Below are 19,410 nucleotides of genomic sequence, written 5' to 3'. Positions count from 1 at the left end.
CCCTCCCCTCCCCTCCTTCCTCCCCCCGCGCAAGCATCCCAAGCCCCCTCTCGCTGAAAAAAAGCCCCCCCGGTGAATAACTGCCCCGCGCGCTACCGCGGGACGCCACTAGAGGGCGAGGCAGCCTCGCTCAAAGCGTCGAGGGGCGGAGCCTGTTGCCGTGGCGACCTCTCCGTCAACAGCCTCCGCGGCTGTTCCCGTCTCCGCGGCCATGGAGGCCCGCCCCTCCGTTTTTATCGGGTGAGTCCACTTCGGAATGGCGCTTGAAGTGAGGAAAGTAGGCAATATAAGGCCCCCGTCCGGGTTGGGAAGCTTGTCACGCCGAAGAGGCGGGTTTCCTTCAGCGGTCGGTCCTTGCAGGCCTTGGCTTTGTAAGCGCTGTGGTGAACCTGACGGCGACGCTGAACTACAACTCCCGACAGTCTGGGAAGGGCGGGAAGCCGCCTTTTTATGCTTCCAGCCAGCCAGGATGGGTTATGCGAGCCCCGCCCCTACGGTGACCTCACTGCGCAAGCGCCTCCTTCCTCGACGTCTCTGCATGGTCCGCCTCGTGGGCGGGGCCGCCGCAGGTATCACGTCCCTGATTGGCTGTCGGAAAAAAGTCGCCCCGCCCACCTAGTTGGTCTGATTTCTGCGGGTAATTCGAATTGCAGGTAGTGGAGATGCCTGATTACAGATTAACAGGGATTTTGGAAGGGTTCTTGTAGGTCATCTAGTCCAACCCCTCTCCCAAGCAGGAGACCCTACACCATTTCTGACAAATGGCAGTCCAGTCTCTTCTTAAGAGTGGATGGGCTGCTACCGGTTGCTGATGATCGGGTTTTTGGGGGGTGGGGGGTAGGCATAATTAAAGAGCCCTTCTTTGCATAGTTTGCATTGTTGAATTGGAGCTTTTAAAAATAAAGTTCCTGGGGAAATTAACCTATGTACCTCTCTCTCTTAATATTCTAGGTCTGGCAATCTAGAAGCTGATAAAAGGTAACTGCAATGAATTCTATATTTACCCTCTTAATTTCCATAATTATCAAAGTATAACAGTTGGCTGCGTGGATTGGTGACAATGGGAGTGGTTGCCTAGCTCATTCGGAGATTCAGGTGCAGAAAAGCAATCTTAGGAATGGATTTCAAACCTCTTGAAACCGTTTCTGCTGCAACATAGAATGAATTGAACCTGCTAACATCTGTTCTAGTCTATAAAAAATCAGCACTTGGGAAAATATAAATATAAATATATATATATAAAAGCAATTTTAATGGAAATTGAATTATATACATTTTTTTGTGTATAAACTATTTGCATGTTAAGGCCTTTCGTCAATATGAGAAAAAACATAAGGAAATTTATATTTTTTAAAAAACCTGCCAATATGGGTAAGAAGGATTGTATGAAAGGCAGTTCATGTTGCTAAGCACAGAAACCTGTGTGCATCAGCTCTGTTGGTTAGAGAATATTGGAAATTAAAAAGGCATGTCAGCGACAGTGGGGATAAACTTGGGTCACCTTGTGCAGGTAGTCCTCGACTTATGACTACAATAGAGTCCAAAATTTCTACTCCTAAGCGAGATAGTTGTTAAATGAATTTTGCCCTATTTTATGATCTGCCTTGGCACGGTTGTTAAGTGAATCAGTGCTTTGTTAAGTTTGCTAAATGAATCTGGTTTCCCCATTGACTTTGCTTGTCAGAAGGTCGCAAAAGACGGTCACATGACCCTGGGATGCATCATAAGTATGAATCAATTGCCAAGCGGCTGAATTTTGAGAAATGGTCGAAGTGTGAAAAACGGTCATAACTCACTTTTCCAGTGACGTAACTTTGAACAGTCATGAAATAAACCGTTGTAAGTCGTGGACTATCAGTTGTCTCTGAGAATTTGGGCAGTGAAAAGAGTGGTGTGAACTGGGAGTGGTGTGAACTGAGTCTGTGTAACTCGGCCTCCCTTTGATCTTGAGTTCTCCAGCTCCAGTTTCTTGTTGTACCTCAGGGTCTCATTTCATCGATCTTCTCAAAGTATAATTGGTAAAAACTTGCCTGTTGTGAAGATCTCATCTCAGAAAAAACAGAAATATGTGGTGAGTAGCTCTGCCTCAGCTAGTCCATCTTATAGAATTGAATTGAATTCTTTATTGACTAAGTGTAGTTGGACACACAAGGAATTTGTCTTGGTGCAAATGGTCTCAGTATACATAAAATAAAAGATACATTCGTCAAGAATTATCAGGTACAACACTTAATAATAGTCATAGGGTACAATAAGCAATCAAATCATTCCAGGAAACAGTCAATATAGATCGTAAGGATACAAGTGACAAAGTTACAGACATACAGTCACAGGTGGGAGGGGATGGGTGATAAGGAGTGATGGGAATAATAGCAATAGTAGGGCAGACTTAGTAAATAGTTGGACAGTGTTGAGGGAATTATTTGTTTAGCAGAGGGATGGCTTTTGGGAAAAAACTGTCCTTTTGTCTAGTTGTTCTGGTGTGCAGGGCTCTATAGCGTCATTTTGAGGGAAGGAGTTGAAACGGTTTATGTCCAGGATGTGAGGGGTCTGTACATATTTCCACAGCCCTCTTTTTGACTCATGCAGAATACAGGTCCTCCATGGAAGGCAGTTGGTAGTAATTGTTTTTCTGCGGTGCCACATCTGTTTGTGTAATTTTGTGGCCTAAACTAGTAGGTTTCGGCATCAGATACTCAGGTCTTGGAAATCACCTAGTAATCTTGAGCATCATACAGGAAAACCTCTACCATGATAAAAAAAATGAGGGTGCCCTTTTCAACTGCATATGCTGGGAGGCAGTAGCAAATGTTGGAGTAGACCGGTTTTTCTCAACCTTGTCAATTTTAAGATGCGTGGACTTCAGCTCTCAGAAGATCCCATCCAACGTGACTGGCTGAGGAATTTTGAGAGTTGATGTCCACATTACACATCTTAAAGCTAAGAGGCAGAGAAACACTAAAGTGGACCATTCTATCCACCCTCCCTTAATCTGTTGTCTTTGAGGTACAATGGAAAATAGCGTCCTGTTGCCAACGCTGAAAGAAAGATTCTGCCACTGAAAGAAGACAGCAATAGTCCTTAGACTTATATACCGCTTCATAGTGCTTTTATGGTGAGGAAAGCAACTGGCTTATTTTCATCCTCCTTAGGTACATTCAAGTAGCAGCCATTTGTCCACCTGGCCAGCCTATGAACCAGGGCAAGGGATCCTTCAGAACCGAAAACCGTGCTCTCTCCCTGGTTGGCAAAGGTAGGTCTGGATACGGCATTGAGATGTTTAGCTTCTGGAGTTAAAAAAAAAAAAAACATCCGGGAAAATTTGGGGTTCAAATAAATATAGTGATATAAAGATTTTTAAACATCAACATTCAACAGAAAAGGGGTTGTTGTTGTTTTTTTGGTTTTTTGTTTGCTGGACATAATGGAGAGTCAATGAGAAAAGAGCTGCAGAACGTTATTTTTGTATATAATAACTGCTGTAACATTGTTATAGGCACAAACGTTGGAAAGGCTCTGGATCGGAAAATGAACTTGTCTGATTAGGGAAAGGGAAATAATTCCATTCATTAGTGATCGAAAGCCCCTTATGGGCTTTTTGCTGAAGGAAGAAAAAAAAACCCCACTTATGATTTAAAATAGAAATGCATTAATCACTGTTAAGAAGATTGGAATCTAAACCTTTTCTTCTTCTATTTATGATTTTCCTTTAGTTAAGATGTCTACAAGTAATCTTGATTTACGACCACAATTTAGCTCAAAATTTCTGTTGCTAACCGAGACATTTAAGTGAGTTTTGCCCCATTTTACGACCTTTCTTGCCACTGTTGTTAAGTGAATCATTGTTAAGTTAGTAACACCGTTGTTAAGTGAATCTGGCTTCCCCCATTGATTTTGCTTGCCAGAAGGTTGCAAAAGGATACCCCATGACCCCGGGACACTGGAACCGTCATAAATATGAATCAGCTGCTAAGCATCTGCATTTTGATCACATGACTTGGGGGGGGGCGCTGCAGTGGTCATAAGTGTGAAAAAAGTCACAAGTCTCTTTTTTCAGTGCCGTTGTAACTTTGACCGGTCACTAAGGGAACGGTTGTAAGTCAAGGACCACCTTTATTCTTTTAATTTTCTTACAATTTCTTTAATAAGGGTATGAAAAAGAGATTTCATGCTCCAAAGTGACATTTGCTGGTTGACAAAACGTGGCTTGATCTCTCCACCATCTGTTCAGAAGAGGCAGATTCTCTGCTAACGGGGCAAGATGTTGTAAGTCTATAGTAGGGCAGTTGCTGCATTTACAAGGGAAGAATGCCTGGCATCCCATCTTGTAAGAAATACTTACTGTCAGGCACATGGGCAGCTGCCTCCAACCCAAAGTGATTCCTTCCAAGCAAGATTGTTGGAAGGCTTTTTAAAGCAAGATTTATTAAACCCTATTGATTTCTTGATTTTCATTTAAACCATCTCTCTGCCTTCTTTTTACTAAAAGTGGAACAGCTGCCAACCGATGTTTACATATCAGGTTGGGAATCTACTAGATCAGGAAAGAAGATGTCTGGAGGAAAAATATTCGCAATGTCTTCCAATATGAATAGAAAATATTGGACTAAACAAGCCTGTCCTGAAATACTACACTATTCCTATTCACATTCCCTGCCCTACTGCTTGTGAGCCTAGAGGCTTCGAAATAGTAATTTTGCAGCTCCCGAGGCATTGCTTTAAAAACAGGTGTTTAAATTCCTAACGCGTTGTGCTCTGTCGTAAGAGGCTGTGAAAAGCACAATATAGGGTGCAAAGTAGGGTGTAGCATTTTTGAGACCTACAATCCTCCATATGGTGAGCCCAGGACGAAAAGCAACAAAAATGGGATGCTTAAATCCAATGTTAATTGGAATTACTCCCCCATGTATTTTAAACATCTGACCCTGCCACCACATTACAGAAAAATTGGAACGGCAGTTTTGGCTCCACCTCGGACGTTATGGACAAAACTTCACGTCACACGATACTGAGAATTGTCCCAGTTGGAATTCTTCTCTAGAAAGAGACTTTGGCTCAAAGGTGCTTTTTCAAAAGGCAACTAGACTGTTTTGTTTTTCCCTTGAGGAAACAAGCAGGTGTTTTGCTTCTCATCCCAAGAGGTTTCATCGGTTCTGGCGGGATGGTGTCAGCTATGGAAGGATTTGTCTCGACAGGATGGAAAGAGGTGGAATGAAAGGATTGTATTTCTTTGCAGTCATCTGGTCATTAGCACTCTCTCTGAGGGCTCTTGAGCAGTGGTGGGATTCAAATTTTTTTACTACTGGTTCTGTGGGCGTGGCTTGGTGGGCGTGGCAGGGGAAGGATCCTGCAAAATCTCCCTTCCCTCCCCATCCCACAAACCTGCTTTCCAGCTCCGTTCTCCTGTGCAACCAAAGGAGACCCAGCCAATCAGCTGGGACTTGGGAGGCGGAGAATAGATGGGGGCGGGGCCATTCAGAGGTGGTATTGGCTGTTTCTTTGAACTACTCAAAATTTCCGCTACCAGTTCTCCAGAACTGGTCTGAACCTGCCAAATACCACTTCTGCTCTTGAGGCCACTTGGGAGTTAATCTGTGCCCTCAGGGGTCACCTAAATCAGGGTGCAATTGGTTGTGGAATCTTCTTGGAACTGCTAAAAGGGTTGTGTTGGAGATCGGTGGGGTCTTAATCCTTGCCCCTTGGTTGAGAGAGGGCTGCTCAACGTTAACAATAAATGGCCCCTTTTACCCCTCTTTCAAACCAGCCGTCCTCGCTATCTAGAAGGCGGACTTGACTTTGCTTTGAGTGTTTGACTTTCGACTGCTACATCTGGCTGGAAGAGCTTTGTTGATTACCTTTCCATAAGTGGTGTTTGTCATTGTGGCAGCAGCGTCTTGAATGTTCAACCTCGTCAAAATGTAATATAATAATAATAACCTTTATTTATTTTATTTTTTATTTATTTTATTTTATTTTGTCAAGCAATTATTAGATAACAGGTATAAGTATAAACATGGTTATGAATACATGAAATGGGTACATATAAGAAAAATAAAAGAAACAATAGGACAGGGACTGTAGGCACGTTGGTGCGCTTATTGCACGCTCCCTACAGACCTCTTAGGAAAGGCGTGAGGTCAATAGGAGACAGTCTAAGGTTAAAGTTTTTGGGGTTTGGGGAAGAAACCACAGAGTCAGGTAGAGTATTCCAGACATTGACCACTCTGTTGCTGAAGTCGTATTTCCTGCCATCAAGTTTGGTGCCGTTTGTCATTGTCATTGTACATATATACAATGAAATTGATTTTGCTCCTGCTGGTGCTCTCCATAATGGAAATACAACACCACATAAATCATATAGAAAACGCTCTTTATACGAGTAACTAGTGACGGTCTTCCTTACTCTGCTGAAACAACGAGACCTGGCGATGTCATCCAGTGGTGTTCGGGGGGGCAACCAATGATTTAACAGCCCATCAAAATGCTAATATTCTGCCTTTCAGCACCAGCAAACCTCTCATGCCGATTTCAAAGCCACGTTACCTGGAAGAGCTGGAATCCTATTTGCGGGCAGAGTTGCAAGCCCTTGACCTGACCAAAGGAAAAGTTCAAGAACTTAAGCTCCAGGTTTGAGAAGCAGGGAATGTAGAAAACTTTAAGCCTTGGGGCTCAGGGATCCACAATTGGTTTATGGAATATCTTTGACCGTAGCTGCTAAACATAAGCGCGGCTTCTTCTTTTTTTTTTTGCTTTTCTGAGTTATGTATAAAAACCAGAAGGCATGCTGTAAGAATGTTTTTAATTCTTTGGTTTTAAAACATGTAAAAGCCAAGAAAATAAAGTCTCCTCCTTGACCAGGAAAGGAGGAAACTAAAATAGTAATAATAGAAATTCAAGCTTTTTTATGGCTAGGACATGGCCACATGACCCTCTGAATCGCTGGCCTTGCCTCCCCAAAACACAAATTCAAGCTCCTAGAGACCAAATGCATTTCTTTATTATTTTTATCCCACCTTTATAAAAATCCCACCTTTATAATTATAAATAACTCAAGGTGATGAACATACGTAATACACCTCCCTCTTCCTATTTTCCCCGTTTGATTGGGGTGTGATAGAGTGACTGGCCCAAAGTACGCCGGCTTTCATGCCTAAAGTGGGACTAGAACTCACCATCTCCTGGTGATTGGCCCAAATTCACCCAATTGGCTTCCATGCCTAAGGCAGGACTAGAACTCACACTCTCCTGGTTTCTGGGCCAGCACTTCAATCATTACATCAACCTGCCTTTCAGTGCAATACCTATCCCTATTAGAAAGCTTTATTTATTTAAGTCCACCAAGAATCTCTTTAAAGGCAGAAGAGGCAGATCCAGAACCCCGCTGTGGTGGTGAATAGAAAAACACAGTTTCTCAAACTTTGCAGTTTTAAGATGTGTGGGTGTCAACTTCTAGAATTCCCCAGCCAGCATGTATTTTTTTTATTTCTCTCTCTCTTCCCCCCTCCCTATTTTTAGCCTTATAGAGAAGTATTTGAATGTTTCATGGAAGAATTCAAGACTTACAAACCTTTGTTGGCTTCCATCAAGAGAGAGTATGAATCAACTATAGGTGAGAGTGCTATGACATCACCTCAGGAAACGTTACAGTGATATTGAACTGGCTAATTTTCACAGGAGGTTCTGAGCAGATTCCATAGCAGTAGGAGACAGAGATTAAGATCATTTTCAACCCAGCGCTCTTAAAAGGCCACATAATCCACAGGTCTTTGTGTCTTTTAGTAACTCAGAGATGCATCTCTGTCTACTTCTAGCCCACCTGCAGGAAAAGATCTGCACTCTGGAATCAGTGAACGGGGTTCTGGTCACAGCCTCCGATCAATGTACTCAACAAATCCTGGCTTTTCAACAGCAGGAGAAAATTGAAATAGCAAAATTGAAGGACGAGCGGCTTTATCTGCTGAAGCTGATTGACAAAATGAAAGAGGAAAAATGTTCGCTAGAGACCCAGGCAAGTCTTTTCCTTACCCTATTCATCTTTTAATCACCTGGGCCCCCCCAAAAAATTGGATTGTAGCATCTCTGCTAGCACAATTGCACCTTTTCAAAACATTTCTGGCTGCCTTCCCCAGGTCTCCATTATTGACTTTGTTAAAAGAAAAGCAGGATAAGAAGAGAGGCACATGGAGTAATTCACGTGGAATATGTGATTGTAATGATCAGGCAGAGAGAAATCAGGTTTGTGTCTAATTATCGGCTCTTAAGACAGAGTGCAGCTTTTTTTCATTATAGCTAACAGAAGAAAGCATGTTCTTGAGGTAGAGTATTATAGAATATTTAGGGTCCTCCAAAGCAGACCAAAATTGCAAATGGCTGAGTTTGTCTAATGGGCAAATGCAGTGTAAAATATAGGCTGTTTATCAGCATTTATCCCATACAGGTAAAACCCGAAACTCTCAGCTTCGGGTTAATGTCAGCGTTCCAACTAACCAACTCCAAACCAATAAACTCCAAGGCAGACATTTCCTCAAAGTTCCATTTTATTGGAATTGTCATATTGGCGTATCTGGGAAAACCCAAATCTGAGAATTTTGTGTTTTCCCTTCCCAAAAGAGAAATCAAAGATCCATCCCCTGTACCTATCAGTCCATCAAATGGCCCAATCAAATCTTCATCTCAACTGAAGACATCCCCCGCATCCAGGTGCAGGGAAACATGTCCTTGACTCTCTGAGAAAAAACGTTGTTGTGTCTAGTCTTCTACCTCATTATGAAATCCCCGCTCCCAGACAGATTCCCAGGCACGGAATGTGGCAGCCTCAAAGCTTCCAAGTAAAAAAATGGCTTCCAAGCCTGACACCTCAACTTACAACAACAATTGAGCCCCAAATTTCTGTTGCTAAGAAAGACAGTTGTTAAGGGAGTTTTGCCCCATTTTACAACTTTATTTTTGCCACCGTTGTTAAGTGATTCACTGCGGTTGTTAAGTTAGCAACACGGGTAGTACATGAATCTGACTTCCCCGTTGACTTGACTGATCGGAAGGTCTCAAAAGGTGGACCACATGACCCTGGGACCCTGCAACCGTCATAAACATGAGTCAGTTGCCAAGCATCCGATGTGGCGATGGAGATGCTGCAACGGTTGTAGGTGAGCATTAATTTGACTCCAGCTTCTGTGAACACACAGTTTCAAACTCTTAGACAGAGCTCACAGCTGCAACCCATGAGGAGGATCAAGGCCCTCTCCTCCCGAGTAGACCAAGTCTCTCCCTTATTCTCTCCTCCCTGTGTGCCCTGGGATGGAGAGGGGATGGGCCTGGATCCTCCTCTCATCCGGCCTCTGCCCTTCCCCAGCCTCCTCCACAACACTTCCCCTCCCTGTTGGCTGTTCCTCCTCTTCCTCAGAGTCCGTCTCCAACAGGGGCATGGCAGGCCTCCCTCCATCTCCCGCTCTTCTTCCCTTGTACAGGTGGCTAAATTGCGAAAGACAGTGGCCGAGGAATACCTGCGTTACCTCAACGAGTGCGATGCCCGCAAGCTATTACTCTTGGACCTCAACGAAATGTACCGCCAGAAGGAAGAAATGAGGCTCACCATGGAGCAAGGTAGAAGGAAGAGCTCCAATTTCTCCCACTCGTTCAGGGGTGTCAAACTGGATATTTCCTCGGGGGCCGGAACAGCGTTGTAGTTCTCCTCTGGGGGCGGGGAGACAGGATGGACACCTCCTGAAGCCCCCTGCAAGCCAAAATGGGGGGTGGGGGTGGGTGGGGACATGCCCAGTTGCTGCACGGTCCATTTTTGGCCTGCACAGCCTCCTGCAGCACTTTGCTGGCCAAAACAGGCTGCGCAGGGGCCACCTGGGGGCCACCCGGGCCAAAAACAGGCTGTGCAGGGGCCATGCGGAGACCCCCTGCCCCCCCCGCCGCCGTGCCCTGTTTTGGCTGCCAGAGGCACCGCAGGCCAGTCCTTTATTATTGTCATGCTGGCCCCATGGGCCAGATTTAAGCATCCCTTGGGCCAGATTTGGCCCATGGGCCTTGAGTTTGACACACCCACACGAGTTCCTCAACTCTGCCAAGAAGCAGGTTGGGACGCTGGGTTGACCATCAGCAAGCTCACCCAGTTGCAATCACGCTCATTGGAACCCTAGCACTAATTTACATTGGGGTTTGTTTGTTTTTTAATGTGCTTTCATGCAGTGTCTGGTCTAGATCTTGGCTTGTCCATTCTCCCCCGTCCTCAACTTCTGACCGATTGCCAGTGGATTTTTTTTTTTCTTCCTCCTTAGTGATCTGAAAGTTCAAGGTTCTCCCAATGATGTGTGATTTTTTCCGAGTGTCCCTTGGACCTTCCTTGGACTTCTTTCTTCTCTTCTAGAGGATGTTCTGGAGGAGGACACCGTGAAGCTGAAGGTGGCACTGAGGGTAGCCCGCCAGGACCTCACCAAAGCTCAAGTGGACCTGAACACCATGCAGGCAAACTATGGAGATGTTGTGCCCAGAAGAGACTTCGAACTTCAGGAGCAAAAATACAATGACTTGGCTAATAAGGTGCCTAAAGAAGAAGGAAAATTGGCAAATTCCCCATTATGGAGGAGGAGATCCAGTATTGGCTGTCCTCCTCTCCTCTCCATTCTATCTCTATAGGGATAGAGTAGAACTTAACTAGAAATCAGCCAATCTATCTCTTTTTTTTTTGTAGGAAGAGATTCTTCTAATTCTATTTACGCCTGATCAGACTTTGTAGTTCTCTTCTCCATTTTCCGATTTTAACAATCTTCCCGGGAGATATTTTAATTCTTTTTCCACCTCCCTGGTCCAGAAGATCACTCACCCAGAACTTCAGATCTTGTGCTCATCCTCATCCTTTCTTCCTCTTACCCTTTCAGTTGTCAACTCTTCAAAAAGACTTCAATGACCTTCGTGACGAATATGAGATAATGTTGGATATACACAAACAAGTGGCCGACGACCGAGACCGCTACTTCAATGACCTCATCAATGTCCAGCGGACGTCCACACCGCGCCCTGACTGGAACAAATGTGGAGGTATAATTTAGTACAGCCGACGTTGCACAGGTAGTCCTCAACTTACAGCCGTTCGTTTAGTGACCGTTCGAAGTGACAACAGCGCTGTCAGGGCTCCAGCATCCACCCCCATTCAAATCATGAGTCTCTAGCCATATCCCTGAGTTCAAAGAAGATTTATTAGGAGTGAACACGCTGGTTGTCATGCCCTTGTTAGAGTCGGACTCCGAGGGAGAGGAGGAACAGGAGATGTGGCTCCATAGGTTGTGGAGGAAACTGGGAAAGGGCACAGGCCGGCTGGGCAGTCAGAGGAAGAACCAGGCCCGTCCCCTCTGCACCCCAGGACACGCAGGGAGGAACGGAGAAGGAAACAACTTGGCTTATGAGAGAGGAGGCGGCCTCCCTGCGTGCCCTAAGATGAAGAGGGGATGGGCCTGGGTCTTCCTCTGACTGCCCAGCCGGCCTGTGCGCTTCCCCAGGTTCCTCCACCACCTCCGGAGCGACAATCCCCCTCCTCGTCGGCTGTTCCTCCTCTCCCTGGGAGTCAGACTCCAACAGGGGCATGACACTCTGCCTGATACTATCTTCCTCTTCCTTGCAGACGTGGTTCTTGGTGGAAATGAGCGCTGGAGCAGCTTGTCGGTTGGCAAAACAAGCGACCAGCTAGTCGATGTGCTTTTGGAGGAAATCGGCGCGGGTCTCCTGAGGGAGCGCGACACCTTCACTGGGCGGGTATGGTTGAGCTTCCAAGTCCTCCTGTCACTCCCCCCACAACAGCAGATAGAAATTGATGGGTGTGTGTGTGTGTGTCTGAAGTTCACTTCCCCAAAGAGCCTGGTCTGATCCCAACAATTTAGAGATTGTATAAAGGAGAATATTTGTAGCTCAGGGCTGAAAGGAGGGGTCCTTGGTGCTCTCTGAGCTGGGTTGTTTCCTTGCAGGTATTTCCTTGTCCCGACTAGGTAGCATCATCAGAGCTAGCACGATTGATGTTACCTCAGTTTGGATAATGAAATGTCTGCAATTAAACAACTAAGCTCAGAGAGCATTAAGAACTCCTAATTTAAAGATTTCTTCTTCTTCTTGGTCTTCCAGGAAGGGAAATCAGGAAGGAAATTTATTCCAGTTAAAAGAAATGTGTTGTTTTTTTTTAACTCTAGCAAATTAGAAATAGCTTTGCAAAACATTCCAAGCTTGGCTGAAATGCACTTGGTGATTAGCACGTTGTGGGAAATGTCCGTGGGGATTCTCAGTCATCCTGGTCAGAGTTGTCTCAAAGGTGCTTTTTTCAAAAGGCAACCGGACTGTTTTTTTGAGGAAGATGTTTTGCTTCTGGGTTGCATTAACAGAGGGATACAATTGAGATCAAGGGAGGTACTAATACCACTCTATAAAGCCTTAGTAAGACCACACCTGCATCCAGTTTTGGTCACCACATTATAAAAAAGACGTTGAGACTCTAGAAAAAGTACAGAGAGCAGCAACCTGGGGACTGGAGACTAAAACAAATGAAGAATGGTTGCAGAAACTGGGCCTGGCTAGCCTAGTAAAGAGAAGGACCAGGGGAGACAGGAGAGCAGTCTTCCAATATTTGAGGGGCTGCCCCAGAGAGGAGGAAGGGGTCAAGCTATTTTCTAAAGCACCCGAAGGCCAGACAAGGAACAATGGATGGAAACTGAACAAGGAGAGATTCAACCTGGAAATAAGGAGAAACTTTCTGACAGGGAGAACAATCAACCTGCCTTCGGAGGTTGTGGGAGCGCCATCACTTGAGACTTTCAAGAAGAGATTAGACTGCCATTTGTCAGAAATGGTGTAGGGTCTCCCGCTTGGGTGGGAGGTTGGACTAGATGACCTACAAAGTCCCATCCAAGTCTGATTATGTTATCTGTTCTCTTTTAAGAAGCTTCATCAGTTGTGACAGGATTGGTGGGGATAGAAGGATAGGTACAGGGAAATCTTGGTGTCATCATGGTCTCATCATGGACCTGGCCATCCTTCCGAGCCAGGAGTGGCTGACCTTATAATGCCCTGATCCCACAAGCCCTTTGAAGCGCACTCATTATTTCCACAGCTTTGTACGAGAGCTGTGGGGCTCCAGTATAACAACCTAATGCCACAAGTTGGCTTTATGGCTTGTCTTGATCTAAGTGGGCTTTTGTGGTTGCCTAAGTAGGCAATTCTTTTTCTCCGCAGGGAAGAAGCGAAAGGATCCCCCCGTATCTGAGGTGTGATGGCCTGGTTAGAAACAAGAAGCTGACCAAGAAGGAAGTCGTGGCCCTTCTGAGGGAGATATGGAGGGAAAAAATCATATCCGATCAGCAGGTCTCTTTGGTTTTCCTCTCTCTCTCTCCTCCTCCTCCGGGGGTGACTGAGTCTCTCTCAACGTAGCTGGCTGAGGGGCTGGGTTTAGCCTGAGCAGATCCAGGAGCCCCCTGAACATGGGGTGCTCTGGGTGACTTGATTTCCTCCCAGTAAGATGGATATGGGGGTAAAATGAAGGCAGGCCTCAGAGAAAGTTTGCCTCGAGTCAGAAAAAAAGGACAGAAAACCAGAGCAAGAAATTGCAATTTTTTTAAAAAAAGTACATTTTCCTCCTGTGCCACCTTCCTCTGGCAGGCTAGCAGGCCCCTTTTTTAGGCGAGAAGAAAAGGTTTAGGCCCACAGGACCACAGACGTCAAAAAGTGGAGGAGGCCGGACGTAAACCGAATCCAATCTAATTGGATGTAAACATCAAGTATCCCTTAAAAGCGAAGCACCATGAACTGTCCTTACTTGCATTGTGTGATGTGGTCGTGTTAGCAAGAGAGAGAGTTTAGCAGGGGGAAAAGAGGGAATTGTGGGGCCTGCGTCCTAGAATAAGGGAGGCCAGGGTCGAACTGGAGCTTCAGGCAGCCCGTCCCCGCTATTTGTGGCCCAATGAGGAGGAGCTTGGGTTTTACAGTTGAGGGAGGGGCCTTCGCTGCCCTCCCCACATGCTTCAGGCTCAGTAAAAAAATAAAAACCCTCCTACAAGCAGTCCTCAACTTATAAGCGTTTTGTTTAGCGACTCTTTGAAGTTGAATAAAGTAGTGAGACCGGTCCTCGTACTGGTAACTATGGCAGCATCCCCCCCACCCCAGGGTCACGTGATCAAAATGCGGGCGCTTGGCAACCGGCAGGTGTTTTCGATGGATGCGTTGCGGCATCCCAGGGGTCACGTGGTTGGGTCGCCGTTTGCAAAACTTGCCAGCCGGCTTCGGACAAGCAACGGTTTCACAGGGGAAGACAGATTTGCTTAATCCTCACTTAACCACTGTAGTCGTTCACTTGACCATTGTAGCAAAACAACAACAAAAATCGACCTGCAGGCCTGACTCCCTTAACAACGCGTTGCTTAGCCACAGAAATTCAGTTCCCAATTGTGGTCGTGATTGAGGACCCCCTGTACCGAATTAAAAATTAAACCCCAATATAATTGCTAAGTCTACATTTTTCAGGATATCCTATTTGGCTTTTAATTTGAGTGTCTCTTCTGCTTTTTTTTTCTTTTTCCTTTTACAGAAAGGGAAACAATCTAGCCTGCCTGATTTCTTCCTAGGCTTCTTTCAGAAAAAATACGGAGAAGCTGCGGCTTTTGACTGGACTTACAGCGTCTATGAAAACCTCAAGCTCTTTCGGTCAAATGAAATGATGGCCTTGTTCTTTAATGTCCTGACGGGAAATGTGAGTATCTTAAGTTGCTTAGGATAACAAAGAAGCCCACAAATCAGCTCCTTCCACAGGTGGCTTCTTTGGGACAATGATACTGTCAGACTGCCCACAGCTTGAATCTCTGGATAAAAATGATCTTTGGCTCCATTTATTGAGAATGGTGTAGTAAAGTTCCGGAAACACTCCATTCCACCCAAGAACTCCGAGACAGACATCTCTCAAAAGTTCCTTTTATTTGGATAGTAAACTGGCACAACTGGGGGGATCCTGAATCTGAAAGTGCCGGGCTTCCTTGCAATAAGTAAAAACTACAAAATCTATCCCCCTGCAAGCCATCATCGCATCACATGTCCCAATCACCATCCGTCCCAAGTTAAGACTTCCTTTCACTACGCGCCACTCGACCTGACCTTGAATCAGAAAAAGAACGGTATTCTGTCTAACTAGATAGTCTCCAATAAATTCTCCCCTCCCACTTTCCCAGTCTCGTGGGAGCATCGGGTCTCCATATGGCTTCCAAAGCTGACATCAAGTGTAGTACAGCATTACATAACCGGAACTGAGAATTGCGTGCCAAAATTCCTAAGGTCTCCTTTGCTGACCTCCTTTACTATTCTCTCATTGCCCTTCCCAGTGTAGTCAAGTTCAGGCAAGATTTTTTTCATAATGGTCAGCCCAAGTACAGTCCAGACTCCCGGACGGATCCCCTTTCTTCCCTACTGTCAGATTCTGTCTGCACAGGCTGCTCACAAACCACAACACCTAACTCTGCACATCGCTGGAGAAAAATAGCTTGACCTGCTAAACTTTAGCTATTGATGGGGCTTCCCAATGTCCAGCTCCTCAACACCTGAAGGTTCTTTAAAAGATGCTTGAATGAACACGTCACTGCTTGGGTATTCTCCAGAGAGCAGGAGTCTCCAACCTTAGCAAAGCTAGCTGGGGAATTCTGGGAGCTGGTCCCTCCCCGACTTAAAGTTGCTAAGGTTGGAGAACCCTGCTGGCAAAGGAAGGCGGGACTGATGATCCAGACTCAAGGGGGGGATGGGGGAAACGTGACCCTGCTACATCTTGATGTTTCTGCCACCTCTTTCACAGGTGGATGAGGGAGTATATCATTATCACCTCCTGGAACTTAACAACTTGTTAAAAGAACTAACTCTTGCCGATACCGAAAATACTGGCCAGTTGACAGAGGAGCAATTCACGTAAGAGCCACTGTATAGCTAGCTGCACCTGCAACAGGACAATAAACCAGAATTGGAGCCCTAAAAATGTGCATATATTTTAAACTGATACCCAGTGATGTTTGGGGGCTTTAATATTACAAATATTGAAACATATTTCAAATATTGAAACATATTTCAGATATTGAAACGTATTTCAAATATTAAAGAATTTCAATATAGTTGTCTGTCCCCCTTGTTCAAAAAGCTAACATAAGGAATATTAGCTCCCTTTTTTTTTAAAAAAAAAGTTGTGCCTCAATTTCAGACAGATGTCCAAAGCTAATATATGTTTTCTTTCTCCTGCAACAGCCTTGCCTTGAGGACAGCTTTCCCACTAAAAACAGAAGAAGAGATTCAGGAGTTACTTGATGCAGCGGGCTTCAGGCCAAATGTTAATGCTATTATATACAAGCTGTTATTCTTAGAGGTAAGTTGGATCATTGGATCAGAAGCAGTTCAATATTTATGGGGGGAAACAGATTGGGATATGTAAGATTAGATTTCTAAAACTCAACACTGAGAAAGCATATAAAATATTATTTAGCTTTCTAAGCAGGGGGAAAATTTGACCAATCTGTAATAGTGGGTGAGCAAAGAACAATTTCATTAAATAAAATGATATTGCTTCTAATTATTTCACTGTTCAGTTTTCTCACGTCAGCATGTGGGATTTTCCTCCTGGTGGTAAGCCAAAGGGCTCCACATTGACAAGACACATATCCATGTTTTAGGAAACCAGCCTATTGTAATTTATTCAGTAAACAAGCTTCACGGTTAAACAAGCTTTAGTTTTCAAAATATGTAAACCCAGCTAGTGAGTCCTCTGTATTCTTTTAGTGAGAAAAAACCCAAAGCTCATTGTAATATTGAGAGAAGGGAGATGCTTAATAGCAACAATGAACTTACACGCTGATAAAGCACTTCCATTCATTTACAGGACGAGGAAGGGAAAACAGAACCCCTAATTACAAAACTTAGGAACCAATATATGATCGAGAAACAGAACTATCTGAATGATCTACGTGCTGAACTAGGAACCTTGGTGTGAGTATGCGAGTGGGACATGACTCCCACTGGTTTAAGTACATCCAAATTCAGATTCATTGTAATCTCCTTGTCCACTTGCCTTCTGTTTGCATTTACAAGTAGCCTCTGTCTGCATCCAGACTAGGCATTTTTCATCTTTAGACGTTTCTAGTTAAAAAAAGGAGAAGAAAAAAAAGACAGGGGCAAAATTAGTTCAGTCAATAAGCTAAACATGTAACAAGCAGTCCTTGACATACGATCATAATTGAGCCTAAAATTCCTGTTGGCAAGCAAAACAGTGAACTGGGTTTTGCTCTATTTTTACGACCTTTCTTGCCACCGTTGCTAAGTGGATCACTGCAGTTGTTAGCAATGCAGCGGCAAAGCGAATCTGGCTTCCCCATGGACTTTGCTTGTCAGAGTTGCAAAAGGAGACCAAAGGACCCCAGGACACCGCAGCCGTCATAAATCCGACCCAGTTGTCAAGCATCCAAACTCTGATCACGGGACCATGGTGATGATGCTGCAACGGTCGTGTGAGAAAACCAGTCCTTTTAAGTCCCTTTTTTCAGTGCCATTGTAACTTTGAACCCTGATTAAACGGATGGGTTGTAAGTTGAGGACTTCCAACATTTTTATATCTCAATTGTCTGGGGGTTTTGGGTGTGTGTGCAGGAGTGGGATTCAAATTTCTTAACAACCAGTTCTGTGGGCGTGGCTTAACTTGTGGGTGTGGCTTAGTGGTCATGTGACTGGCTGGGCATGGCTTGTATGTAAATATTATAAATATTTATGTAAATATTGAATTTTTTATTAAAAAAAAGAGAAACTTTTACCCAAAACCAGGCAAAGCAGGCAGGCAGATTGAGTTGCTCACAGAATCACAGTATCACTCAGAGATCTACCATTCTGCAATCTGCTACCTGAGTCCGCACTGAAAAATAGAAGCTTCAGTCCTAAAGAAGGTTCAGCTCTGTTTTTAGATTAGCTAGAAAGCAAGAAATCCAACGATTTCCTGTTTTCTAAGGTAATCTAAACCTCCCAACACAACAGAACAGGTGATGGTCAGGAGGGAAAAATAGCAACTTACCAAACGCAGGCAAATTTGATGTCATGTACGCCAGATAAGGAGTGAGCGGACGGGGAGGGGAGGGGCCATCCAGTGGTACAATTTGCCGGTTCTCCGAATTGCGCAGATTCATAACCAGTTCTAAAGAACTAGTCTGACCAGGTAGAATCCCACCCCTGGGCGCGTGAAATAAACTTGGAGGAACAAGCAGTGTCAACTTTAAATGGAAAATAGAATGCATTTAGAATGCAGGTTCCACAATAAGTTCACATACCTTGTATACTTTTTTCAGCAATGGCTTTTGCTCTTTTTCTTCCCAGAGATGTGAGGCCTGATGACCTGAGGGCAGCTTTCTGCATAATTGACCACGGCTTAACCGAGCAGACCTTGGAATCTTACCTCTCTTACGCCTTCCAAGTCCCCAAAGAGCAGCTGGATCCTGCCGTCTCCGTTCCCGTAGAACTTCTGATGCAGAGGCTTATGACGGGAGATATCCACAGGCAAGGAGCGGCTCAGGGGCAGCCCCAGCACGCGTCCCCATCTCACACAGCTGAAGAAACAGATCATTCTGGGATCTGACTCAGCCCACTGGCTCTCCCCCTCTGAGATTACTTGAAATAATAGGATCTGTTGAGGTAGAACTGAGAACAGAAGCGCAGCTGATACCTGAGCTCCAGGAAGAAAGCTGGGATCCCGGTTGATTCCTTTAGGCTTAGACAAAACTTAAAATAATTACAAAACCCACTCTAGGTGCTTTTAAAATGTTTTTGAAAATCCACGCAAAACGTTTCATTTGGAGCATCCCATTTCTCAGGCTGGGTAACGAATTTCCACTCGTGTAGGAAGCATTTACGGTGAATTTGGCAGAGCTTCAGGTCTGTTTGCAAAAAAATAGCAGTATTTCCTTTCTCTGTGCCCATAAATATTCAACCACTGGAACCCATGAAGGAATGATAAAATGACAGGATGTTAAAATAATTTAAACCTTATGCAACTTCAGAAGTTTTGTGTTTTATTTATCCCTTTTGAACTACCTGCAGCTCGGCTGGGGGCTAGAAAGTGTATAAAAGTTTACATTACTAACACAGAAACCAGGGCAGCCAAGGAAATGAAGAGGTAGTGAAATGAAATTACAAAGCCAAAAAACATAACCACTTTTTTCCCTTGGCATTTCAATGTATTTTTTTTTCTAAGCTCCAGTTTGCACTGAAAAAGGAAGGGAAGCTTACCAAATCTTGAAAATTAATGGTTTCCAGATTAGTGATTTAAAAATGCATTGTATATAAACAATGATGTTAAGATGCAATAAACTATTAAATAAACTTCTCCTTATAAGTGTTCCTATGCCTGACATCAAAGGGCTTTGT

At 44.5% G+C, this 19,410-nt stretch overlaps 1 protein-coding gene across 2 annotated transcripts; it reads left to right on the top strand.

Annotated features, from left to right (window-relative positions):
- Positions 1-155: 155 nt before the first annotated feature.
- Positions 156-19,372, top strand: TSNAXIP1 (translin associated factor X interacting protein 1). Of its 2 annotated transcripts, XM_026719081.2 has the most exons (17): positions 156-240; positions 952-978; positions 1,984-2,071; positions 3,153-3,253; positions 6,504-6,627; positions 7,516-7,609; positions 7,812-8,008; positions 9,468-9,603; positions 10,376-10,548; positions 10,887-11,046; positions 11,627-11,757; positions 13,222-13,350; positions 14,570-14,731; positions 15,818-15,927; positions 16,258-16,375; positions 16,886-16,992; positions 18,364-19,372. In XM_026719081.2, exons 1-17 carry the CDS (start codon positions 212-214, stop codon positions 18,620-18,622), a joined length of 2,145 nt encoding a protein of 714 aa, XP_026574866.2. In that variant the 5' UTR covers positions 156-211; the 3' UTR covers positions 18,623-19,372. The 2 variants fall into 2 exon arrangements, with proteins under 2 accessions (XP_026574866.2, XP_087796738.1); XM_087940612.1 differs by lacking the exon at positions 1,984-2,071 and having other exon boundaries at positions 173-240; positions 18,364-19,371.
- The last annotated feature ends 38 nt before the right edge of the window (positions 19,373-19,410 follow it).

The sequence above is a fragment of the Pseudonaja textilis genome, chromosome 11 (assembly GCF_049901715.1).
Source record: "Pseudonaja textilis isolate UNSWEBS1 chromosome 11, rPseTex1.2, whole genome shotgun sequence".
NCBI classification, from domain to species: Eukaryota; Metazoa; Chordata; class Lepidosauria; order Squamata; family Elapidae; genus Pseudonaja; species Pseudonaja textilis.
Note: the sequence above shows the minus strand (reverse complement) of the source record. Positions and strands in the feature narration are given on the sequence as shown.